This window comes from Ailuropoda melanoleuca, chromosome 3, assembly GCF_002007445.2.
Source record: "Ailuropoda melanoleuca isolate Jingjing chromosome 3, ASM200744v2, whole genome shotgun sequence".
NCBI lineage: Eukaryota > Metazoa > Chordata > Mammalia > Carnivora > Ursidae > Ailuropoda > Ailuropoda melanoleuca.
The window spans coordinates 21004376-21032162 of record NC_048220.1 but is presented as its reverse complement, the minus strand read 5'-3'; the positions used below and the strand labels follow the sequence as shown (position 1 = coordinate 21032162).

At 36.1% G+C, this 27787-nt stretch overlaps 1 protein-coding gene across 1 annotated transcript in view; it reads left to right on the top strand.

The window, feature by feature from the left end:
* Positions 1–27787, top strand: part of MEIKIN (meiotic kinetochore factor) — a 62540-nt gene that overhangs the window by 9660 nt on the left and 25093 nt on the right. Inside the window, exons 5-8 of the mRNA XM_034655732.1 lie at positions 1339–1476; positions 3762–3881; positions 13583–13622; positions 24872–24936. Of these exons, the coding sequence (XP_034511623.1) occupies positions 1339–1476; positions 3762–3881; positions 13583–13622; positions 24872–24936 (363 nt within the window). The remainder of the gene's footprint in view (positions 1–1338; positions 1477–3761; positions 3882–13582; positions 13623–24871; positions 24937–27787) is intronic.

Genomic DNA, 27787 nt, shown 5'->3' with positions numbered 1-27787 from the left:
GTGGTTGGAAGAGGGGGCCAGATAGGAAATAATTGTCAACTTTAAGAATGGTGTTGGAGGGGAAGGGAAAGATGTGGTGAGGTCATAGTAGGAAGGACAAAGAGTTAGCTGTCTCATGTAGGTAATGGATGAGGAGAAATGGGCTGTAAGTCAGCGCCCCGGCAGGAAAAATAAGTTTATCGGAGTCATGTCCCCCTTTTATCACTTTCCCCCCACCTGCCAGTTTTTATTTAGTGTTAACATCTATTTTTTTTCAGTTGGAAGTGTTTAATAAGTGCTGACTAGCAAAGACTACGTTTTCCCTTTTCTTACTAAACCTGTTTCTTAAGTTTTGGTACTAATTTCTATCCCTATCATTTATATGAAAGTTCTTCATTTTAGTTCACTCTCACAGGGATGACTTTAAGACCTCTTAGTCTGGGAGATTCTCTGTTCAAATATTTTGCCCCTTATTGAAAGGTTTGTTTTCTTATTATTGAGTTTTCAGAGTTATTTATATTCTGGTTTCCAATCCATTTGCAAATGTTTTCTCTTAATCTGTGGCTTGTCTTTTCATCTTAACAGTCTCTTTCAAAGAGAAGTTTTTAAATTTGATGAAGTCTAATCATTGCTATCATTATTGTTAATCTTAGTATTATAGGAAATCTTTGCCTATCTCAGTGTCATGAAGATTTTCTCCTTTTTTTTTTTTCTAGACCCTTTGTATTTTAGGATTTACAGTTATGTCAATGACCCATTGAGAGTTAATTTTTTATATTATGGAAGGTATGAATGCAAGTTTTTTGTTTTATTTTGCTTTTGCATAAAGATACGCAGTTGCTTCAAGATTTGTTTAAACCAGTGTCCTTACTCTACTGAATTGCCTTTGCATCTTGGTAAAACATCAGTTGCTCATAGAACTGTGAGTCATTTCTGGGCTTTCTGTTGAATTCCTTTGATTTATTTGTCTATGTTTAAGCTCATTGATTTTTAAATGGAATAACTAGAATTACTTTTTCTTCTCAGCTAGTTAGTTTACAACTATGGGTTACTTATATGTAAAACTTGCATTTGGGGGTCAAAAATCATAACTGAACCAAAGGAGGGGAAGAAATAAATTATGAAACTTGGTAAAGCAATGGAAAAAGATGATAATGCTTTCTCTACATCAAAAACAGAATTATTTCCTAAGGTTGAAGTTAAAGTGGTGTACAGTAGTATGCCTTTTCAGTTGTTTGTATAAGTAATTTTACATTCTTTGTATACAACTGCATGTATGTTTCTACAAATGTGAATTCTTAGGATTTTGAGTCTGTTTACTATTGAAACATTTTCCCTTTTTGTTTGTTTGTTCTATAGGACTAAGTTTGCAGCATGGTATTTCTAGTTCTCTCCTGAGCTATTCATTCACAGACTCTTACACAGAATGCAAGAGTTTTGAAGAGAGTTTAAGTAATTTCCCATCACCTGAACTCTTCAGAGGATCAGATTATTTAGGTGAGAAAATAATCTCAACCTTAAGCTGACCCATATAGAAATTGTTCCTTTGTCCACAAATCCTCCAATGATTAATGTTCCTTTTGAGAAGGTGTGCTTGTCTTCCTCACCAAAACCTCCTTCCCTTGCCTACTACTGTATTGCATGCTTGATCACATAGGACTATGCATTAAATCTACCAGATAAGAAAAGGATGAAGATACTAGGGGAATGCTCCAGAAACAAGCCAGTTTTATCTAGAGTATCCCAGAGAAGCTCATAATCTGGCTGTACCAATGCTTGTAAAAAGGTATGTCTGAAATGTGAAAGATGTGGTGACTACTTTCTTACTCAAATGGAACCTGGAGCTTTATTCTTTGGGACGTTTTGAAACAGAGGAACTCTGGACTGGAGTATACTAGGCACTGTTAATAGCAAGGATCTATGATATTTTGAAATGTTGTTCCCAATTACTCATTCCCTTGTAGTAATATTATATATCCACACCCTTGCCATATCCTCGTAGTGTGTGGAGTGTACTTTCTCCCTCTTTGGCTCTGGAAAAGCAACGGAAATGTGACTTGCTTTGGGCAATAGGATATCAGTGAATGAAACATAAGCAGATCTTTGAAATATGCTTAATTGGTTGGGCTTGTCCTCTTATGCTTTTAACATTGTAAGAAGAATATATCCTAATTAGCTTCTGCTTCTCCTGTGGGGACCCCAGAATGAGAGGCATGGAACGGAACAGTCCCAGGCAACCTGCAGATTGCAGAGAGCTGCCCCAGCTGATCAGCAGATCTGTAATCTGAATCAGACCCGCCTGAGCCAACCAGTAGACATGGGAATAAGAAATAAATGCTTTCATTTTGTGTCAATGAGATTTTGGGGTTATTTATTATATAGAAAAAGCCAGCTGTTTCAGAAACTACTGAATGAAGAAGAGGGGAAATTAAATGAAGTGTACATTCTGAATTGTGGTACCTTCTCCCCTAATGCCTGTTCCCATCCCAACCCACATTCCCTTCCTGTGTTCAGCTTCCAGAATACTAGTACCCAGACTTGAACCTTTCAGGCAGGAGAATGGAAGATTCTTTCCTAACAAATCTGAGCAACCCTAAAGAAAATATCTAATGATACTGACCTCAGTAGCCCTTTCGTGAAACTGACAAGAACACCCTAAATGAAGCTAACTCTGTGACAAACCCCAACTAGGCCACAGAAATTCCTGTTAGCCTTTAAGAGCCCTCTCTTAAATATGAGTAGAGAGCCAGGATTACCAGACCTCTGAGGAAAGCTTCTAACATAAAACATAGAGATCAAAACAAAGGAAAATATGGAAGTGACATCAGCAAAATGTTGGAATAAGAAGCCCTGGTCCCTCCCTCCCCCATGGACGCACTAATTCAGCAGTGATACATAGACTTATTCCTTTTGTGAGAAATCTGGAAACTAGTCAAGGGACTCTCACACCCCAGGCATGTATGAGATCAGCCACCTCAAAGCCAGTAGGAAAATTCAAGACACTGTCTCACCATAATCCCTACCCATAGCACATTGCCACACAATTGGCAGGAAACCCCCAGGTCCCAGCTTCCCCCTGGGGAAGGCAGAAAAGAACTGAACGGTGTGTGAAATGTTGTAAATTTTCTGGGAGCTTACCAAAAGTTTGGCTACTGTCTTGACTGTTTCAGGGTGCTCCCTAAGGGAATGGCTTCTTTCTCATCTGTCTCAGAGTGCTGATGGGACCTCGTATATTCTAGATGACTGTTGGTCACTAACAAAAAATATGGTGTGTAAGGAAAGCTTAAGAGACTCATGGAACACAATCAAACAGAGCAATTTATACTCCACAGGAGTCCCAGAGGGAGAAGAGATGAGGGATGTAAGAGAGAATAACCTCATTCTTCCATAGTGGGAAGTCAATGGAAAGCTTAAAACCGACATCAAGTGATACTAGTGTGTTATTTGGTGATATGATATTTAATGGGACCTAGGTATAATTTATACATAAAATATTAAGAGGAACCTCCTGTGTGTGCTGTCTGTCCCTTAGGTCAATAATCTTTATTGGGCAAAAATCTATGAAAGAAAGTAGGTTAGAACACTGAAATAGGCCAAAGATTATTTATTATCCTGATGCCATCAAGCCTTGTCTTTTTTATCTGTCTTACTCAAAATCCTTATTTACCACGGCTTGGTATGGGGACCTAAGCTGGTATGGGGACCTAAGTTGGGGCTGGGGGAGGTAATGTACTACTTGTGTGCTGTTCAAAGTTGTGTGCCATTTCTTCCTGCTGTTTTAGACTGGGAATGTCCCAAGTTGGAAGAACACATGCAATGCAAAAATTCCACTCTTCTGGATACCAGTAAAGCAGTAGCAATAGAGAAGGTACCACAGTTTTCAAACCTCTCTGCAATTTTAGGTGAGTTTTCACATTCTTTTTTCTCATGTCACAGGAGAAACCCCTCACCTATGTAGGAAAAACAAAGTAATTTTTTTAACCATTTATAAGCTAAGTTCATTGATTAGGATTACCTTTGGCTGCAAATATCTGACTAGTAGTAGCTTAAGCATATATGGGTCTCCTTTTTTATAACTTTTATTTTGAACTAATTTTAGACTTGCATAAAAGATGCAAAAATAGTACACAGATTGCCTATATATCTCTCACCTTGCTTCCCCTAATGTAACATTAGTACAGTGATCAGAATCAGTAAATTAACAATGGCATAAAACTACTAATTAAATTACAGACTTTATTCCCATTTCACCAGTTTTTCCACCAGTCTCTTTTCTTATGTTTCAGGATCCAACATTGCATCTAATTGTTATTTTTCCCTTAATCTACTATAGTCTGTAACAGTTTCTCAGTCTTTCTTTGTCTTTCATAGTCTTGATACTTTTGAAGATTATTGATCAGTTACTTTGTAGAACGTCCCTCACTTTGAATTTGTCTAATGTTTTCTCATGACGGGAATGAATGTAATCAATTTTTTAAAGAATGCTGCAGAAATGATGTTATGCCCTTTTCAGTACAACCTATGAAGTTCTTGATGTCAGTATATCTTATTACTGGTGATATTAAACTTTGTCGTTTGATTAATGTAGTGTCTGTGGTTTTCTGCATGGTTAAGTTACTAGTTTCACTTTGTGTCATTAAATATATAGAAAATATAGTTTGTGACACTGTAAATCCTGTTTCTCCTTAAACTTTCAGTCACTGATATTAGTAGTCATCAGAGGAATTTGTGATATTTATTACTCTGGTGTTTGTCTAATGGTGATTTTCTGTTTCACATTTTGATGCTACATTTACTAATTGGAATTCTACTGTAAGAGAACTGTCTCTTTTCTGCCACTTATCTATTCAGTTGTTTATATCAGTATGAAGCCATGAATATTTATTTTATGTGTTTAAATCCAATACTTTCATTATTTATTTACATATTTTTGTAATTCTAGTATACACATAAAGAAGTTTCAGAATTGTTAACCCAGATCCCTTTGAGAAACACATTTACTAAATATATTACAGCATTTATGTACAGTTCTGTTTGTTATTACTATTATTCTTGTTATTACTATTACCAATCAAAATACTGTTTTCCAAAGTTATATATATAGGTTAGTTCTTTTCTTTCCCTCCCCTTACAGTATAGTTGGTATTCACTTGGAATATATGAAGATTGATTTGTTAGTGTTGGATTCAATTTTTCGTTCTCCATCCTGGTTTTTGTTTGTTTCTTTATTCAGGGAAAAGGGGCTATGTGAAGTTTTGTGAAACATTGTTATGGTTCTGAGAGTTCAAGCTATAAGAAATATGTATATTCTCAGAAAATATCACTTCCTCCTTCCTGCTACACTGATCCTGTTCCCCTCTTCTTTCTACACCTTTCCCATCCAACCCTTATAAGTAACTAGTCTCTTTAGTTTATGGTTTATCCTTCTTATATTTCTTTTGTATGTATTTTCTTATATCTTCTTCTTTCTTGCATGAAAGTTAACATACTTATAGAGACTCATTTTATTTTGTTTTTTTTCCCACATAATAGTATGTACTAGAATCACTCCAGCTGGTTTTATAGAGATCTTCCTCATGTTTTTTTAATAGCTACATAGTATTCCACTGTATGAATGCACTTTTGTTTATTTAACTGCTCTCTTATGAATGGGGTATGTAGGGTTTTTTTCCCAATACTTTGCCACTACAAATAAGGTGTTAATGAATAAACTTATGATATATATTTTTTCATATTATTGATGGAATATCTTCAAGGTAGATTCTCAGAATTAGGATGGCTGAGTCAAAAGGTAAGTGGATATATAGTTTTGTTGAGTATTGCCAAATTTTCCTCCAGAAAGATTAAACGAGTTTGCATTCTCACCAGCAAAGTCTTATAGTGCTTGTTTCCTCATATCCTCACCAACAAGATATATTGTCATGTTTTAAAATTTTTCTACTCTAATAGGTGAGAAATGGTATCTCAGTGTTATTTTAATTTGTGTTTTCCTAATCGTATGTGAGCTTAAACATTTTCATATGTTTGAGAGCCATTTTTATTTTCTTTGAGTGTGAATATCTTTTCATGCCTTTCCCCCATTTTTTGTCTGGTTTTTCATCTTTAACCCTCCTTTTCTAGGTTCATTAGATATTAAGAATATTAGCCTTTTCCTAAAGGCTCCAATCAAAAGACATACGGTGACAGAATGGATTAAATAAACAACCTATCTATATGCTGCCTATAAGAGACTCATCTCAGATCTAAAGACACATACAGACTGAAAATGAAGGGCTGGAAAAACATTTACCATACACATGGAAGTGAAAAACAGGCCAGGGTAGCAACATTTTTATCAGACAAAATAGACTTTAAAACAAAGAGTATAATAAGAGACAAAGAAAGGCATTACATAATGATAAAGGGATCAAGCCAGTAAGAGAATATAAAAGCTCTAAATATCTACACACCCAATATTGGAGCGCCTAAATACATAAAGCAAATATTAATGGACATAAAGAGAGAAACTGATGGTAATACAATAATAGTATGGGACTTAAACACCCCATTTAAATCAATGGATAGATCATCCAGGGAGAAAATCAATAAGGAAACGGTGTCTTTGAATGACACATTACACCAGATGTGTATAACAGATATATACAAAATATTTCATCCAAACATCAGAATATACATTCTTTTCAAGTGTACATGGAATGTTCTTGGGAATAGCTTGCATGTTAGGCCAGAAAGAAAGCCTTAGTAAATTTAAGAAGGTTGAAATCATACCATGCATCTTTCCTGACTACAACACTATAAAACTAGAAATGAGTCACAAGAAAAAAACTGGAAAAAAACCCAAAAACACATGGAGACTAAACAGTATAATACAAAACAACCAATGGATCAACAAGAAAGCAAAGGTGAAATCAAAAATCACATGGAGACACAAGAAAATGAAAACATAATTGTCCCAAACCTTTAAGACAAGCAGTTCTGAGAGTGAAATATATAGTGATAGAGGTCTACCTCAAGAAACAAGAAAAAGTTCAAATAAATTAACCTTAAACCTAAAATAATTAGAAAAAGAACAAACAATTCCCAAGGTGGGTAGAAAGAAGGAAAAAATAAAGTTTAGAGCAGAAATAAATATTATAGAGACTAAAACAAAAACAAAAAATAGTAGAACAGATCAATGAAAGCAGGAGCTGGTTCTTTGAAAAGAAACAAAATTGATGAGCCCTTAGCCAGATTCATCAAGAGAAAAAGAGGAATGACCCAAATAAATAAAACCAGAGAAGTAATGACTCCAGAAATATAAAAGATTATGAGAATAATATGAAAAATTATGCCCCAAAATTGGACATCCTAGAAGAAATTGGTGAATTCTTAGTAACATACAATCTTCCAACCTGAATCAGGAAGAAATAGAAAATCTTAACAGATGAATTACTAGTAACAAAATTGAATCAGTAAAAATACCAAATATTACCAAATATCAGTTAAAAAATACCAAAAAATTAAAGTCTAGGACCAGATGGATTCACAGGTGGCTACTACCCAGCACTTAAAAGAGTTAATACTTATTCTTCCCAAACTTTTCCAAAAAATAGGAGAGGAAGGAAGTCTTCCAAATTCATTCCACAAGGCCAATATTACCATGATACCAAACCAGACAAATACACACGAAGGAAGGAAGGAAGGAAGGAAGGAAGGAAGGAAGGAAGGAAGAAGGAAGGAAGGTAGGAAGGTAGGGAGGGAGGAAGGAAGGAAGGAAAGAAGGGAGGGAGGGAGGAAGGGAAGAGAGAGAGAGAGAAAGAAAGAAAAAGAGGAAGGAAGGAAGAGAAAGAAAGAAAGAAAGAAAAGAGAAAAGAAAAAAAGAAAGAAAGAAAAAGGAAGGAAGGAAGAAAGGAAGAAAAATGAAATTTAGTTACAGGTCAAAATCCTGGATGAGCGTAGTTGCAAAAATCCTCAGTAAAATACTAGCAGACTACATTCAACAACACATTAAAAGGATCATTCACTGCTACCAAATGGGATTTATTCTGGGGATGCAAGGATGGTCTATTATTTGCAAATCAATCAACATGATACACCACATCAACAAAATGAAGGATAAAAATCATATGATTATCTCAGTACATGCAGAGAAAGCATTTAACAAAATTTAAAATTCCTTCATATTAAGAAACTTTCTACAAAGCAGGTTTAGAGGGAACATACCTCAACATAATAAAGGCCATCTATGAAAAAAAAAAACCCACAGTTGATATCATACTCAACGGTGAAAAACGGAGAGCTTTTCCTCTAGATCAGGAACAAGATAAGGATGTCCTTTCTTTCTCCTTTTCTGTTACTACAGCATAGTGCTAGACATCCTAGCCACAGCAGTCAAGCAAGGAAAAGAACTAAGATGCATCCATATCAGTGAGGAAGAAATTAAACTGTCATTATTTGCAGATGACATGATACTGTACATAGAAGACCAAAAAACTATTAGAAGTAATAAATAAGCTCAATAAAGTTTAAGGATATGAAATTAATACCCAGAAATCAGCATATCTATACACTGATAATGAAGTAGCTGAAAGAGAAATTAAGAAAACAACTCCATTTATAATTGCACAAAAAAGAATAAAATGCCTAGGAATAAACTTAACCAAGGAGGTGTAAGACATGTACTCTGAAAATTATGAAACACTGATGAAAGAAATTGAAGACTGTTAACATTGATGAAAGAAATTAAAGAGGACACAAACAAATGGGAAGATATCCATGCTCATGAATTGGAAGAATTAATATTTTTTAAATGTCCGTACTTCCAGAGACAATCTAAAAATTTAATGCAATCCTTATTAAACTATCAATAGCATTTTTCACAGAACTAGAACAAATAATCCTAAAATGTGTGTGGAACCACAAAAGACCCCAATAGCCAAAACAATATTGAGAAAGAATAAAGCTGGAGGTGTTGTACTTCCAGATTTCAAGATATGCTGCAAAACTATAGTCAAAACAGTACGGTTCTGGCACAAAAAACAGACATGTAGATCAATGGAACAGAATAGAGAGCCCAGAAATAAACCCATGCTTACATGGGCAATTAATCTGTAACAGAGGAGGCAAGAATACACACTGGGGAAAAGACTGCCTCTTCAATAAATGATGCTGGGAAAACTGGACAGCTACATGCAAAAGAATGAAACTGGACAACTTTCTTGCATCATACACAAAATAAACTCAAAATGGATTAAAGACCTAAATGTGAGACCTGAAACCATAAAAATCCTAGGAGAGAATACAGGCAGTACTTTCTTTTACATCAGCCATCACAACATTTTTCTAGATATGTCTCCTGAGGCATGGGAAACAAAAGCAAAAATAAATTATTGGGACTACATTATAAAGCTTTTGTACAGTGAAGGGAACCATCAATAAAACAAAAAGGCAGCCTAATGAACGGGAGAAGCTATTTGCAAATGATATATCCAATAAGGGGTTAATATCCAAAATATATAAAGAACTTCTCCAACTCAGCACCAAAAAAACTGAACAATCTGATTTAAAAAATGGGCAGAGTACCTGAATAGACATGTTTCCAAAGAAGACATACAGATGGCCAACAGACAAATGAAAAGATGCTCCACATCACTAATCATCAGGGAAATGCAAATCAAAACTACATACCTGTCAGAATGGATAAAATAAAAAGACAAGAAAAAACAATTGTTGGCGAGGATGTGGAAAAAAAGGAACACTCGTATATGAATCAAAACCACAATGAGATACCACCTCATACCAGTCAGAATGGCTAAAATTAATAACTCGGGAAACAACAGATGTTGGTGAAGGTGCGGAGAAAGGGGAATCCTCTTACGCTATTGGTGGAAATGCAAAATGGTGTAGCCATCTGGAAAACTTATGGAGGTTCCTCAAAAAGTCAAAAGTGGAGCTACCTTATGACCCAGCAATTGTACTACTAGGTTTTACAAACAGTGATTCAAAGGGGCACATGCATCCCAATGTTTAAAGCAGCAGTATCCACAAAGCCAAACTATGGAAAGAGCCCAGATGTCCATTGACAAATGAATGGATAAGGAAATGTGGTATATATACACAATGGAATATTATTCAGCCATCAAAAAGAATCAACTCTTGCTATTTACAATGACGTGGATGAAACTAGAGGGTATTATGCTAAACAAAATTAGTCAGTCCGAGAAAGATAAAAACCATATTATTTCACTCTTATGTGGAATTTAAGAAGTAAAACTGATGAACATAGGGGAAGGGAAGGAAAAAGAAAATAAGAGGAAAACAGAGGGGGAGGCAAATCATATGAGAATTTTAACTAAAGGAAACAAACTGAGGGTTGCGGGAGCATAGGTGGGTGGGAAGATAGGGTAATTGGGTGATGGGCATTAAGGAGGGCACTTGAAGTAATGAGCACTGGGTGTTGTATGCAAATGATGAATCACTAAATTCTATCTCTGAAACTAAGAATACAGTATATATTAATCAAATTGAATTTAAATACAAATTTTTTTGGAAAGATTTTATCAGAAAGCATGAGAGCACAAGCAGGGGGGAAGGGCAGAGGGAGAAGCAGGCTCTCCACTGAGCAGGGAGCCCAACATGGGACTTGGTCCCAGGGCCCCGGGATCATGACTAAAGCTGAAGTCAGGTGCTTAACCAACTGAGGTGGGCACAAAATTACAAGTTTAAAAAAAAATAAAATTTTTTTTTTAAAAAGGATCTCTTACCCATGTTTGGTGGGAATGTAAACTGGTATAGCCACTGTGGAAAGCAGTGTGGATGTTCCTCAGAAAATCAAAAATAGAAATACCATATGATCCAGTAATTCCATCAGTGGGTATTTACCCAAAGAAAACGAAAACACTAATTTGAAAGGATACATGCTCCCCTATGTATTGCAGCATTATTTGCAATAGCCAAGATATGGAAGCAATCTAAGTGTACATCAATGGATGAACGAATAAGGAAGATATGGTATGTACACACACACACACACACACACACACACACACACGCAGGAATATTATGCAGCCATAAAAAAGGTTGAGATTTTGCCTTTTGCAACAACATGAATAGACCTAGCAGGTATTATGCTAAGCGAAATAAGTGAGACTGAGAAAGACAAATACCATATGATTTCACATGTGTGGAATCTAAAAAACAAAGCAAATTAAAAAACAAAAAAACAGGCACCGGGCTGGCTCAGTTGGAAGAGCATGTGACTCTTGATCTCAGAGTTGTGAGTTCGAGCACCATGTTGGGTGTAGAGATTACTTATATAAATAAAACTTAAAAGAATTTTAAAAACAAACAAAAAACCAGAATCAGATCTGTAAGTAGAGAGAAAAAACTAATGGTTCCCAGAGGGAAAGGGATTGGGGGCATAGGCAATATGGGTGAAGAAGAGTAGGAAACACAGGCTTTCAGTTGTGGAATGAATAAGTCAAGGGAATAAAAGTCACAGCATAGGGAATATAGTCATTGGTATTGTAATAGCATCCTGTGGTGACAAATGGTAGCTACACTTGTGGTGAGCATAATATAATGTATAGAGAAGTTAAATCACTATGTTGTACACATAAATCTAGTGTAATGTGTATTACCTATACTCAAAAAATTTTTTTTAAAGAATATTAGCCTTTTATCTGTGGTATATATCATGACTATTTCTCCCAGTTTGTCAGTTGTCTTTTTGTGTATGTTATTTTTTGTCATGCAGAACATGTTTATTTATATTGGATTACTTCGCTTCCCAGGCCAGAGCTAATGTTGCAGCTCACCAATATCATTAAGATCCTATAGTCATTGTATCTTTCTACCACCAAATGTGTTGGCTTGTTTCCCCGTAGTTGTAGAATGGTTGCTAAGCCTGTAGGTATCACAGCAGTGTTCCAGGGAAAAAGAATGAGAAAAGGCAGTACTAGCCATATACCTCTCTTTATCGGAAGAGCAAAAGCTTTCCAAGAAATTCTCCAGAAGGCTTCTATTTAGATCTATTGGCCAGGACTGAGTCATATACCTATTGACTACTTGGGAGGCTTCTTTAATAAAGTTTATTTTAAAAAAACACACCAAGTATTTCACTCTCCTAGTCTCTGTATTGATATAAAGTAAGGGAAAATGGAAAAAAATGGTGAGGGGGAATGGGAATGGATGTTGTCAGCTCACCTATCAGAGCCTGCCAAAAAGCAGGGATAAGTAATACCAAAGAATTAAGCATTGATTATGGGGTCCCTTAAGGGAGAGTTGATAGCAGTCTGGATGACAGTATTTCTAACAGTTCAAAAACCTTGTCTTCTGTGTTATGTTGAGTTTGGCAACTCCTTTGCTGATATAAACTGCCCAAAGAAGCAGCCTATCTCTTTAGCAAGTGTTTCAGTTAGGCTCTTTGTCCACTGCAGGTGACAAAAAAGAGAAAAAGAAAAAGAAATCCTACCTCAAACTTTATTAGGTTAAAAAAGGAAGTTATTACCACATGTACCTGAAAAATCCAGTAGTAAATGATATGCAAATACAACTTGGTCCAGGATTTCAAACGACATCATTAGGAACCAGTTCCTTTCCATCTGCCAGCTCATGGTCCCTCTGTGCCAGTTAAACTCTCAGCTAAGCTCCCTTCATATAGCAACTCTTTTTAGGTCCAGGGTTATATACTTACAGCTTCAAATCCAGTGAACAAAGTGCTTCTCTTTCCCAATGAATGAATAAAAGTTCTGGTGTTACATATTGGCTTAAATTATTTCATATGCCTATCCTTGAACAGTCACTTTGGGCAGGGAGATGCAGGACTCCTGTTATATTGAGTCACAGGCCATGTCTAGATCATCAGAAGGAAAAGCAAGATAGTATTATCAGCAAAAGCAGTGAGTAGTTCACTGTAGTCTTTTGTATTTTGGGAACCTCCATTTCAGGGAAATGCTTCTCAGTGATTACTAGGCACCATTCACTTCACTTTTACTTAACTGTAAAATTCTAATTAAACGTAAGCAGAATTCTGCAGGTGAGTAGAATCTCAAGTTCTTCAGAAGACTATTCCCACAGTTCTTTATGTTCCTAAGTAATATCATAGTGGACCTGGACAGCAAAATGTTGACTGGTAGGTATTTTCTTGGCAAATCAGTGTACTAATGTGCATATCTATATACTTGGTACTGGATTAAAAACCATGAGATCTGAGTTTAAGTTCCAAGTATGCAACTATTAGTTTTATAACTTGACCAGTAATTCTTTTTGTATATGCAGCACGGTAATAGTAAATTGTTATATCTGCCTCACAGGACTGTTGTAAGAATCAAGTAAGATAAAATATTGGAGAGGACTTTTTCAGTAATTATAAGTATCCAAATATAGGCTGAGAGATTCCTGCATCTCATAAAATTTCCAAACAATTTTGTTTATTTCGGTATTTTGAAAATACTTCTACCTAATTTAAGTGGCAGACATAAAAACAATATAAAACAATAAAATTACAAAAATAAACTGTACTATCACCATATATTTTAGAGAGAATATTTCTTTTTACCTAATTTTGGCCTGTGGTCTCTGTTTGAATTATATTTCTAATAGGTTGGTTTTTTTCCTTTCCTAGGTATGTCTTCAGAAGACTATCAGAAATGCCATAGAGAAATGTAAGAACTAACATTTTAAAGTTGTGCTTTTGAACCCTGTGTTCTAATATTTACGGAGCTAGAATGATTGTTAGCCCACAAATTCAGGCATTCATTTATTTGTGGTTGGTTGAGGAATCATTATGTGCCAAAAGTATGCCAATCGCTAGAGATATATTGTAATGAATGAAATTGATTAAAAACAAAATTTTTTTCTTCATCAAGTCCACATTCTAGTTGGAAGAGGTGGACAATAAATAAGTGAGTAAATTTATACTGTTTTATGTGGTAATGAATGCTATAGAGAAAAAGTAAGGTGGGGGTGAGAGACTATTGGAATGGAGGTTCACTATTTTAAGTAGTATCATCAGAGAAGTTGAAACTGAAATTTGAGCAGAGACCTAAAGGAGACAGAGCAAGATGTGTGACTCACAGGAGAGAAGGGTATTCCAGGTGGAGGGAATAGTTGGAGCAAGGCACCGAAGCAAGAAGGCCTGGGTTCCAGGAGTGGAGTGTGGGAGGAGGAGAAAGGAGAGGAAGTGAAAGAAGCAGCAGAGGTCATATCACATAACACATTGTAGGTGAATATGAGTGGATTGGAAAGCCTTTGAAAGGTTTAGAAGGGTGACATGATATAACTTAGCTTTTAAAAGAATCACCCTGGCTACTGTGTTGAGAATAGATTATGAAAAGACAAGGAATTAGGGAGATTATAGTTAGGAGACTATTGTCGTAATCTAAACAAGAGTTATTACTAAGAGTAATAAGAGTAAAGGTAGAGAGGTCAGATTTTACATATATTTTGAAAGCTGAACTAACAGGAGGGACTGTTATTCATTGATGGACTGAATGGTAGAATATTAAAGTAATCAAGACTGACTCCATGGTTTTGGCTTGACCAACTAGAAGGATGGTGTTGCCATTTATTAAAATGGGAGAGACTGAGGAAAAACACTTCTGGGCAAAAATCAAGAATTTGGTTTAGTGCATATAGACTGAGGGGTAAGTCATATGTGAGAGAGACAGTATCTAAATTGAAGGAGGTGGTAATAGTCTGGATCATGAATGGCCTTAAGGACTGGGATTTCTATTTTCTCTTGAATGTGATGGTATTCTCTGGAAGATTTTCAGTAGGATTGTAAAATATAACAAAAATTTTAAACATTTTAATATTCAAAGTTTGAAGGAATTTGCAAAAAATTCATAGAAGTTTAAAAACAAAGTCAGGAGACATCATAAAGAAAATGAAAAGACAATCCATAGATTGGGATAAAATATTTGCAAGTTATATATCTGATAAGGGACTTGTATCTGGAATATATAAAGAATTCTTAACAACTCATGATAAAAGGAAAAAATAACTCAATTTAAAAATGAGCAAACGATCCAAACAGGCATTTCTCCATAGAAGATATATAAATGGCCAATAAGCACATGAAAAGATGCTCGGTATCATTATCCATTAGGGAAATGCAAGTCAACTTGAATGAGAATCCCTTCATACCCAGTAGGATGGCTATAATTAAAAATACTGATAACAACTATTGTGTTGAATATAGAAAAATTGGGACTCTCATACATTGCTGGTGGTAATTTAAAATGGTAAAGATGCTTTGGAAAATAGTTTGGAAGTCCCTCAAAATGTTACATGTGACCCAGCAATCCTCTCCTAGTTTTGCATACCTGAGAAAAATGGAAACACATGTCCACACAAAAATTTGTGCATGAATGTTCACAGAAACTTTATTCATAATAGCCAAAAAAGTAGAAACAGTCCAAATGTCTATCTGCTAATGAATGGACAAATAAAATATGGTATATCCATATGGAATATTATTCAATAATAAAAAATCAAATTCTGATATATGCTACAGCATGGATGAACCCTGGACATAATCTAAGTGAAAGAAGCCAGTCATATAAGGTCACATATTTTATGGTTACATTCATACGAGGTATCCAGAATAGACAAATCTGTATGGACAGAAAACAGATTAGTGATTGCTTAAGACTAGGGGGTTTGGGAAGAAATAGGGACTGACTGCTTCATGGGTACAGGGTTTCTTTTTGGGGTGATGAAAATGTTCTAAAATTAATTGTGATGACAGTTGCACAACTCTCTGAATATATTAAAGACCGTTGAATATACACTCTAACTGGGTGAATTATGTGATATGTGAATTACATCAATAAAACTGTAAAAAAAAATTAAAACTAAGGAAACAAAGGAAATATAATTTTTAATAGAAAATACAGGTAGGAAAGATAATAGACCCAAAATAAATAAGCTGTAAGAGTTGAGTCAGACGATTTAATCGAACCATATTTTGGCTCTCAACTTTTTGAGATACAGGGAAAAGGTCTATAGCTATTTGATAGATTTTGTGTCTGTCAAATAATCATGTACAACTCTTACTGTCTTATAAGTTGATTTTTTAATCAAAATTAAATAGTAGATGATACAATGTTATCTTCCTTGGTGGGGATTTATGGTTTAGGTATTCTCTGCTGATGAGTTGAGGGGGTGAGGATTGCTATACTTTTGAGTGTAGATCTTTGTAGAACTTTTACGTTACCTGACCAAAATTCTTGCTTATCCCACCCCTTCACAGACAGATGCATAATATTTCTGTCTTAGAATAATCACTTTTGCAACAACAACAAAAAAAGATGGATTAGAAAGAGTGATTAGATTGAAGGAATGTCTGTTGTAGCATTTCAAGTGAGATGTAATTAGGACCTAAACTTTATTGGCAAGGACAGCAAAAAGGGAAAATTTCAGAACAATTCAGAAGGGATAATCAATAATTTTTAATGTTTAGTTGGTTAAGGGAGGAAGGTGGAGTCCAACTTGGATAAATGATGACTAACTTGTTGGAGGAAGGAACACAAAATAGAAAAGCAAGAGTGAGTTGGGGTGACAGATAATTTTAGTTTGGAAAACACTGAAATACCTACAACACTTTGAAGTGGATATATCAGGCAAGTAGTTGTATATTCCAGCCTAGTTAGCGAGGGAAAGATTCTGGGCTGAAGGGATAGATGTCACTCTAGGAAGTTGTGTAGAGTGAGAAAATAGCATTATTGTAAAAGGCTCCTTACAAATATGCTTGTATCTAAGTGATAAAAAATTTCTGAAGAAAAGGGAATCTTTTACAGGCATACTTCGTTTTATTTGTACTTCATTTTGTTGTGCTTAATTGATTTTGTGTTTTTTACAAATTGAAGGTGAGCAACAGTAAAAATTCTGAAGATAAATTATTAATGTCACCAGAGAGAAATGATGATTTATGATTTTTAAGCCCCTTTCACAATTTGCAATGGAATATATTCTTAGGAAGGAAGGAGAGATGTGTGGATAGTAATTATACCATTTTTGAACACCTGTTAACTATTAGATCTTTTTTGTATTTATTTATTTATTTTATTACGTTCAGTTAGCCACTGTATAGTACATCATTACAACTATTATATATTTTGGCATTCTCTTTAATTAAGTACACATTCACGAAGTTAAAATCCTATAACTTTAACATCGTACCTGATAAAGAAAGGGGGTTTTGTTTATATTGCTGAAAGATGTGTGTGTACCCAGTGCAATGAGTGTTGCCTGTATATTGCATGGAGTAAATGTAATACAGTGCTTGATTATGTGTATCTGATCTTATTTTCTGTCCCACTTAAATGTTGCCCTATCTTTATTTTTTTAAATTTTTAATTATATGTTGGTCACCATACAGTACATGCTTAGTTTTTGATGTAGTGTTCCATGATTCATTTTTTGCGTATAACAACCAGTGCTCCATGCAATACATGCCCTCCTTAATACCCATCATCAGCCTAGCCCAATCCCCCACCACCCTCCCCTCTGAAATCCTCAGTTTGTTTCCCAGAGTCCGCAGTCTCTCGTGATTCATTCACCCTTTTCTTTACCCCCCCGCCTTCATTCTTCCCTTCCTTCTCCTACTGATCTCCCTGCTATCTTTAAAAAATAAAATTTACCACTTGGATATGCAGAGAAAATATAGCTTGCTTTCTTTCTTTCTTTCTTTCTTTCTTTCTTTCTTTCTTTCTTTTTAAAGTATGTATGTATGTATTTATTTTTAAAGATTTATTTACTTAAGAGAGAGCTCAAGCAAGGGGAGGAGTAGAGGGAGAGGGAGACAAGGGGACTCCCCTCTGAACAGGGAGCCTGATGTGGGGCTCAATCCCAGGACCCTGAGATAATGACCAGGACCCTGAGATCATGACCAAAATCAAGAGTAGGAAGCTTAACGGACTGAGCCACCCAGGCGCCCTTAAAGGTTTTATTTAAATTCCAGTTAGTGAATATGGAGTATAATATTAGTTTCACATGGAATGAATTTATTTATTTATTTATTTATTAACGTTATATTAGTTTTATTTATTTATTAGTTTTTAATTTTAATTTTTTATGTGAAGTTCGATGATTCATTAGTTGCGTATAACACCCAGTGCACAATGCAATACTTGCCCTCCTTAATACCCATCACCAGCCTATCCCATTCCCCCCACCCCCTCCCCTCTGAAGTCCTCAGTTTGTTTCTCAGAGTCCATAGTCTCTCATGCTTCATTCCCCCTTCTGATTACCCCCCCTTTCTTTATCCCTTTCTTCTCCTACCGATCTTCCTACTTCTTATGTTCCATAGATGAGAGAAACCATATGATAATTGTCTTTCTCAGCTTGACTTATTTCACTTAGTATTATCTCCTCCAGTGCTGTCCATGTTGCAGCAAATGTTGAGAAATCATTCTTTTTGATGGCTGAGTAATATTTCATTGTATATATGGACCACATCTTCTCAATCCAGTCATCTGTTGAAGGGCATCTTGGCTCCTTCCACAATTTAGCTATTGTGGACAATGCTGCTATGAACATTGGGGTGCATATGGCCCTTCTCTTCACTACGTCTGTATCTTTGGGGTAAATACCCACTAGTACAATGGCTGGATCATAGGGTAGCTCAATTTTTAACTTTTTAAGGGACCTCCACACTGTTTTCCAAAGTGGCTGTACCAACTTGCATTTCCACCAACAATGTAGGAGAGATCCCCTTTCTCCACATCCTCTCCAACAATTGATGTTTCTTGCCTTGTCAATTTTTGCCATTCTGACTGGCGTAAGGTGGTATCTTAGTGTGGTTTTGATTTGAATTTCCCTGATGGCTAATGATTTTGAACATTTTTCATATGTCTGTTAGCCATTTGTATGTCTTCATTGGAAAAGTGTCTGTTCATATCTTCTGACCATTTTATGATTTGTTTATTTGCTTCTCGTGTATTGAGTTTGAGAAGTTCTTTGTAGATCTTGGATACCAGTCTTTTATCTGTAGTATCATTTGCAAATATCTTCTCCCATTCTGTGGGCTGCCTCTTAGTTTTTTTGACTGTTTCCTGGGCTGTACAGAAGCTTTTTATCTTGATGAAGTCCCACAAGTTCATTTTATCTTTTGTTTCTCTTGCCTTTGGAGATGTGTCATGAAAAAGGTTGCTGTGGCTGATGTCTTATTTTTAAAATTAACTGACTTCAGCTTCTCATAGGCTCTCCTCCCCCTTCTCTCCTATTTAGCTGGGAAATGATGAGTTAAACTTATTAATGCCATCCATTTACTTCCAATTAAAAGTCTCTTTTGGCTGAATGCTGAAACTTACAGATTTTTCTCCCCATTCCATATTCCTAAGGATGGCATAAAAGTAGATTATCACACTTGGTTTGCTTGGGACAGTCTTAGTATGTGTCTATTGTTTTGACATAAACTTTAGTAGAACTCCCTTTTATTCTCAGGAAGGTGCCAGTTTGGATAAATGGTCACTCTAAATATAGGTGTATAGACATAGGAGCAAGCCTGAGCTGGGGGAGGGGTAAAGTTGGGGCTTTGAGGTTGTCTGGCATCCACAAGTTGTCTCCGGACTTATACTAATTTATGCTGCAGGTTTTAAGACTGGTTCTATACCTGGGCTGGACTCTGCTGATAAAGTCTTTGGTGAACTTACAGCCTTATTTAGGGTCTGAGATATTCTATTGCTGATAATTTTCTCACCTTATCTTTTGTTGCTACCCAAAACTCCTTGAGTGTCATTGAAGTCCTCCATCCAGATTTTGACTTGATTGCCTTTCTGCAACCTTTGCGGTAGAGTCACCAGCCACAGCAGCCCTATGTCAGGTATTTTGGTTCTAAACTGAACACCTTCTGTATTGCCCTTGGTATTTGGAACCTTGGGAACTCATTCACAATCTACAGGAATTAAGGGACTCTCAAGGAGGGCTAACTGAGGTCTCTTCTCTGACTGAATAGTCCAAACTCATATTTTGATATTGAGTTTCTACCCCTTGTGGTTGTCTCCACCTAGAGTGAGTTTGGCACATGCCCCTTCTGCTTTTGGCTTTCTCTTCTAATGTCATATTCATACTTAGTACTCCCACCTCCAGATTTAGGGCTTGATGGAGAGAAGTCAGTTCCCACTGTCAAACTGCTTATTTCCCAAGGCTCTGTCCCCTTTTTCTTTTTTTTTAATAATATTTTTTATTATATTATGTTAGTCACCATACAGTACATCCCTACTTTTTGATGTAAAGTTCCATGATTCATTACTTGTATATAACACCCAGTGAACCATACAATACGTGCCCTCCTTAATACCCATCACCAGCCTATCCCAATCCCCCACCCCCCTCCCCTCTGAAGCCCTCAGTTTGTTTCCCAGAGTCCATAGTCTGTCATGGTTCATTCCCCCTTCTGTTTACCCCCCCTTTCTTTTTCCTTTTCTTCTCCTACCGATCTTCCTACTTCTTATGTTCCATAAATGAATGAAACCATATGATAATTGTCTTTCTCTGCTTGACTTATTTCACTTAACATTATCTCCTCCAGTCCTGTCCATGTTGCAGCAAATGTTGAGAAATCATTCTTTTTGATGGCTGAGTAATATTCCATTGTATATATGGACCACATCTTCTTAATCCAGTCATCTGATTAATTATGAAGAAATTGAAGTAGTGATCAAAAACCTCCCAAAAAACAAGAGTCCAGGGCCTGACAGATTCCCCGGGGAATTCAACCAAACGTTCAGAGAAGAAATAATACCTATGCTCCTGAAGCTGTTTCAAAAAATAGAAACAGAAGGAAAACTACCACACTCATTCTATGAGGCCAGTATTACCTTGATCCCCAAACCAGGCAAAGACCCCATCAAAAAGGAGAATTACAGACCGATATCCCTGATGAATATGGATGCCAAAATTCTCAACAAGATCCTAGCTAATAGGATCCAACAGTACATTGAAAGGATTATCCATCATGACCAAGTGGAATTCATCCCTGGCGTGCAAGGGTGGTTCACATTCGCAAATCGATCAGTGTGATAGATCATATCAACAAGAAAAGAGTCAAGAACCATATGATCCTCTCAATTGATGCAGAAAAAGCGTTTGACAAAATACAGCATCCTTTCCTGATTAAAACCCTTCAGTGTGTAGGGATAGAGGGTACATTCCTCAGTTTCATAAAAACCATCTATGAAAAGCCTACAGCAAATATTATTCTCAATGGGGACAAGCTGGAAGCCTTTCCCTTAAGATCAGGAACAAGACAAGGATGCCCACTCTCGCCATTATTATTCAACATAGTACTAGAAGTCCTTGCAACAGCAATCAGACAACAAAAAGGGGATAAAAGGTATCCAAATTGGCAAAGAAGAAACCCTTTTTCTTAGCAGTAATCCTCTTGGCTGGAAGGCATGGAGCAGGAATCTATCTCTGTTCACATCCTGAATTTTTTCTACATTCTGTAGCTAAAAGTAAACCTCTGTGGTTTCATCTATGTATGTTAAAAGGAACTTGAGGAATGTAGCAGAATATTAAATGTGGCTTTCAGGTAGTCTTAAAGTTTGAACAGTGACCTCAATAGGTGAAAACAAATTAAAATGACAGTTACCCCATTTCCATCAATGTAGATTTACCTATGTACAATTTGTAGAAGGTGGGGTCAAAACTTAATTCTTCATGCTTTTGCCCATCAGCAATCCACAAACTATTTGAGAAAAAGCTAAGAGTGCACTGAAGGGATGAAATCACTAAAAACATATGTCTCTGATAAGAGTTATTGGTGTTATATGCAAGGAGAGGGGTAGGCTTATTCCTTCACCTCAACAAAAGAGAAGAAGCTCTGAGAGAACCATTTTAAAAGTTCTCTTTTCATATGTCCCCTCAAACTTGGTTTCTGACTCACCCCTGAAAAGTCTAAAGGCAAGAGGGTTTGTTAGCAGTCTGTTAGATGCCTTGGAATGGCAGGATGAAGAGGAAGCTAGATGCACTTTCAGAGTTGGGCACAACAAAGATTTGTGCATAATGCCTATAGGTCAGATAAACATTTCACAGAAGAGGGTCAGTTATGGATCATCTTGGAAAGGATGATGCCCAGTATGACTTCCTGAAAAGGACAAGGTAAACTCAATTGAAAGAGGCTGAAAGTTCTATCATCAAATGCAAAAGTGGAGGAGATCATAAATAGCAGCAAGTGAGAGAGCCCCAAGTGTAGGGAAATCTTATCACTGAATCCTTCAAAATACTTCAGGTTTGAAAGAGTCAGCATTTGGTTATCTGTCAGACCCAGAGGATATCAATGGCATGTTATAAATAGGTGTCAATCAAAATCAAGAAAGACCTTTCTGTCCCTTCCAACTACTCCAATGCCAGAGGACCCCAAAGAGTAGCTACCAAACGGGGGAGAAAAAAGAACAAGAAATATAGAAGAAACCAACCATGGTTGATTTCCTTAGTGCAGGTTTTCAGTCTAATTCTATCCTGAGTTGGGAAAAGGAAGAAATATAAATCAGATAATAAGAATTTGGGGGGCGCCTGGGTGGCTCAGTCATTAAGCATCTGCCTTCAGCTCAGGGCGTGATCCCGGGGTCCTGGGATAGAGCCCCACATCAGGCTCCTCCTCTGGGAGCCTGCTTCTTCCTCTCCCGCTCCCCCTGCTTGTGTTCCCTCTCTCGCTGGCTGTCTCTCTCTGTGTCAAATAAATAAATAAAATCTTTAAAAAAAAATAAGAGTTTGGTGTTGTGATATTACACTGGGCTTTTTATTACTCCAAAATGACTGTCTTATACAAGAGAACACCACAAAAACAATGGACTACACCTGAAAGTTCATCCAGGGGCGAGAAAGTACTATTTTTGACAGGATTAATTAAAGAGGAAATAGGATAGAATAACACTGTTTTTTTTCTTTTATTCATTATTTTCTCTTTTTTAAATTAACATAATATATTATTGGTTTCAGGAGTACAGGCCTGTGATTCGTCAGTCTTATATAATACACAGTACTCATTACAACACATACCCTCCCCAGAGTCCATCACTCAGGTACTCCATCCCTCCACTCCCTTCCCCTCCCCTCCAGCAACCCTCAGTTTGTTTCTATGATTAAGAGACTCTTATGGTTTGTCTCCCTCTCTGGTTTCATCTTGTTTCATTTTTTTCCTCTCTTCCCCTATGATCCTCTGCCTTGTTTTTTAAATTCCACATATCAGTGAGATCATACGATAATTGTCTTTCTCTGATTGACTTAGTTAGCTTAGCACAATACACTCTAGTTCCATCCACGTATTTGCAAATGGCAAGATTTCATTTTTGATGGCTGTGTAATACTCTATTGTGTGTGTGTGTGTGTGTGTGTGTGTGTGTGTATGCACACCACATCTTCTTTATCTATTCATCTGTTGATGGACATCTGGGCTCTTTCCATAGTTTGGCTATTGTGGACATTGCTACTATAAACATTGGGGTGCAGGTGCCCCTTCAGATCATTACATTAGTATCTTTGGGGTAAATACCCAGTAGTGCAATTGCTGGGTTATAGGGTAGCTCTATTTTCAACTTTTTGAGGAACTTCCATACTGTTTTCCAGAGCGGCTGCACCAGCTTGCATTCCCACCAACACTGTAGAAGGGTTCCCCTTTCTCTGCATCCTCGCCAACATCTGTTGTTTCTTGACATGTTAATTTTAGCCATTCTAACTGGTGCGAGGTGGTATCTCACTGTGGTTTTGATTTGTATTTCCCTGATGCCAAGTGATGTGGAGCATTTTTTCATGTGTCTGTTGGCCATTCGGATGTCTTCTTTGGAGAAATGTCTGTTCATGTCCTCTGCCCATTTCTTGATTGGATTATTTGTTCTTTGGGTGTTGAGTTTGATAAAGTCTTTATAGATTTTGGATACTAGCCCTTTATCTGATATGTCATTTGCAAATATCTTCTCTGATTCTGTCAGTTGTCTTTTGGTTTTGTCAACTGTTTCCCTTGCTTTGCAAAAACTTTTTATCTTGATGAATTCCCGGTAGTTCATTTTTTGCCTTTGTTTCCCTTGCCTAAAATTGTTTTTTTTTTTGCCTACTGAATCCAGTTGTTCAATAAACCAGCAATGGGAATTTAGAAAATTATCATCTCACATTTGGTTTTCAACTCCATTGTCTTGCTAGGGATGCAGCAATCCCATTTTGGTGGTCAAAGTCTGAGCTTTGATCCTTTGGTATTCCTCTTGTAATCCTCTCATATGCATTTCAGTAGAATTGGGGGTGGTGTCATTTGTAAAAGAGAAAAGGATAGGGGTGCCTGAGTGGCTCAGTAGGTTAAACAGTTAAGGTCTGGTCATGATCCCAGTGTCCTGGGACTGAGCCACGTGTTGGGCTCCCTGCTCAGCAGGGAGTCTGCTCGCCTCTTCCTCTGCCCCTCCCCGCCACTTGTGTTCAAGCTCTCTCTCTCTCAAATAAGTAAATAAATAAATAAATAAAATCTTTTAAAAAAGAGAGAAAAAAGGATTTAATTCTTAAAAAGTATTATCTCTCATGTTACTTGAGATCATTACCACAAGAACCCTAGGGAAAAAGATTGCCATTCTTTTTGTATAAATGAGGGAACCAAGAATCAAGACAGGTTAAGTAACTTTTCCAAGGCCACTCAAGTGTGAGTAGTAGAACTGGGCTTTAAACCCAGGTCTGTCTGATTCTAAACACTATACCTTGTCCTCTATACGTATTGTCTCACACTGAAAAATGTATAAATATATTGCCTTTTATTATTAAACTATTTGTTCATATATATATATGGGAACATTTTTTAAACCAGTTATATTTTTTCTACAGGGTATTTGATATAAATATAAATGTTATTATTTTAAATATTATTTGAGAGTTCTCAAGAGTTAACTGAAAGATTAAGAGAATAACCATTAATTTGTTCTTATTATAGAGTGACGGCATTAGTAGACCAAAACATTTCTCCAAAACCAAAGAGCACTTCACATTCAGAATCAGGTAATAAATAGTGAAACTAATCATTTTCATAATTCTGTATTTCTTTATTTTTGTGACAATGCAGCATATTTTGAGAAAATTGGTAGCCGAGGCAACAGTGCTTTTTAGTTTGGTTGTATTTTAAGAAATGAAGATATGTGAAGTTACACTGTGAATCTTAACTATCCCTATAACACCCTTCATTAATTCATTTCATAAGCATTTACTGAGTATGTACTCTGTATTAGGCATTGCTATATATAGGAGTGAGGAATGATATAAAGTCCTTGCCTCCTAAGTTTTAGTCATAGGAACAGAAGATAATCAATAAACAGATATATTGGAATTATGTATGATGATTGAAAATAAAAATCAACATAGTATCTTGCATTATAGACACTCTATGATTTAGTTTATTATTAGGATAAACTTAGCTGAACATTTCCGACCTTATTATTACATGCTATATCTCAGATTGCTATTTTTATTTCCTAAATCAAGTTTTATAGCATCTGTTTTTGGGTAAACTTGAAGAATGGCTGGTTTTGCTCTTAATAGGTATGTTTCTATAAACAAAAAAATTTTTTTACATAATCTTCACTTAAAGAAATGCTCTTAATGAGTATTTTCTACATGCCAGGTTTTATGTTAGGAGTTATGGGTATAAAAATAATTAAAGTAGTTGCTGTTCTGAGGGAAATTAATCAAGTGATAAAAATGAAACTTGGAAAAGCACACATCTTTTAAAGGAGTGGTTAGCATCTAATACCCTGGAGGGTGAACATTAGCAGGGGGATTTGTTTTATAGATACAAGAGTAAGGGCATTTATGAACAAGAGAAAAGAGATTATGAAAGGGAAATTGGTAAGAGTACCAAAAACAATCATGATTTTACTTAGGTCTTGCCCAATGAAAAGTTTTGCTTTGGCTGTAGAAAATGTTTTTTATAAGGCCTGGTAGTAAGGGAGAATAGTGATTCTGGAATTATGTATGCTTTTGTATTCTTACTTTTATGTGGTTGATTGATCTGAAATTTAAAATTAAATCACATCTTGCTCAAGAGATATTTTTTACTTCCTTAATTCAACAAATCCATCTTTGTTCCAATTGTATGTCATGTTTTTTACTCAATGTTAGAAAATAGTCTAATCATGGAGACAAACAAGAAATTATTTCTCAGGTGACTCCTGCTCCTTTGCTATCTTATCTACCACTATTAGTGATTAAATGTGGGAGTTCTTCAAGGCTAGTTCTTAGATTTTAATCTTTTAAAAATTTACCCCCTGATATGTATAGGTGTCCTATAAAAAGTAGGGTTTCCAAGTTTTCTTTCATTAAAGACTCTTCTCTGAGGCTAGGACGCTTATATGCAGGTACCTTCTAAACATCTCCCCTTAGATATTTCAGAGACACCTCATCACACCATTCAATAATTCCATTCATTCAACAAATATTTATTAATCACCTACAGTATAACACGAAGTATTTTAGTTGCTGGGGAACATGACAGAGTCCTTGCCCTAACAGAGCTATGTTATAGTAGAGGAAGAAAGATAATAAACAGTTAAACAAGTAAATATACAACAATGTCAGGAATAAGAGTATTGAAAGAAAATAAAGCAGATAAAAACAGAGTGTGACTAGGGATGCTATTTTAGACAAGGTAATAGGATAGGCCTCTCTGAGGAGATTACATTTGTACAGAGCTTGAATGAAGTGCAGGAGTGGATCATATGAAAACCTGTGACAGAGCATGCTTAGCAAAGGGAGCAAGAGAAAAGGCCAGGAGATGGGAATGAGCTCTGCATGTTTGAAGAATAGAAAAGAGGTTAGAATGACTGGAGGAAGATGAGTAAAAAAAAAAAAAAAAAATGATTTCAATTGTGTTAAGGGTGTAATCAAATGGTATAATGTAGAGTCTTCTACGCCATCGTAAGAAGTAGGGATTTTATTCTTAATGTTCCAAGAAACACATCTTAGAGCAAAGGGATGACATAATTAGATACGTATTTTGAATTATCACACTGGCTACCATGTGGAGAATAGACTAAGACGGCAAGTGGAAACAAAGAGACCCTTTGTGGTCAGATAGTGATGTATGAAACTAAAGTGGGAGCAGTGGTCTGATTCAGAATATATTTTAAAGCAGAATTTTCTGATGAGGCTGGATGTTGGATAAGAGAGAAAAGTAGAAGATAAGGATGAGTCTAAAATTATTGGTTTAAGCAAGTGAATGAATAATGGTATCATTTCTTGAGACGGGAGCACTGGAGGACAGAGCAAGTTGGGAGACTGATTAAGAGAATTTGGTTTCTACATTAGATTTGATTTGTCTACTCATGTACTTAATGTTTCATGCAGACACAAACATGTATGTATTGTGTAATTCTGTATATATGAAGTTCAAGAACAGGCAAGAGTGTTTTAGGTAATAGAAGTAAGAATAGTGGTAGCCTTTGGAAAGAGAGTCCTGACTGGGAAAGAACATATAGGAAACTTCTGGGGTGTTGGAAATATTTTATATCTTGATTTGGGTGGTAACTATATCAGTGAATACATATACATTTAAGATTTTTGCCCATTACTGTGTATGTGGAGTGCTTCAAAAAAATATTAAAACATTGAGAGGCTTATTAGCCTTCAAATAGAGATGTCATGAAAGCAGTTTGTGACATGAAGCCTGGAGTTTAGGGCAGAGACTGGAGCTGTAAATAAATATCTAGAGTCAAGAATATAGATGTTTTAAAGCCATAGGATTAGATGCGATCACCTAGGAAGTGGAAGAGAAAACAAACATGCAAAAAGAATGTAAATGGAACACTCCAACATCTAGAAGTAACTGTAACATAAGTTACCAAGACATTAAAAAAAG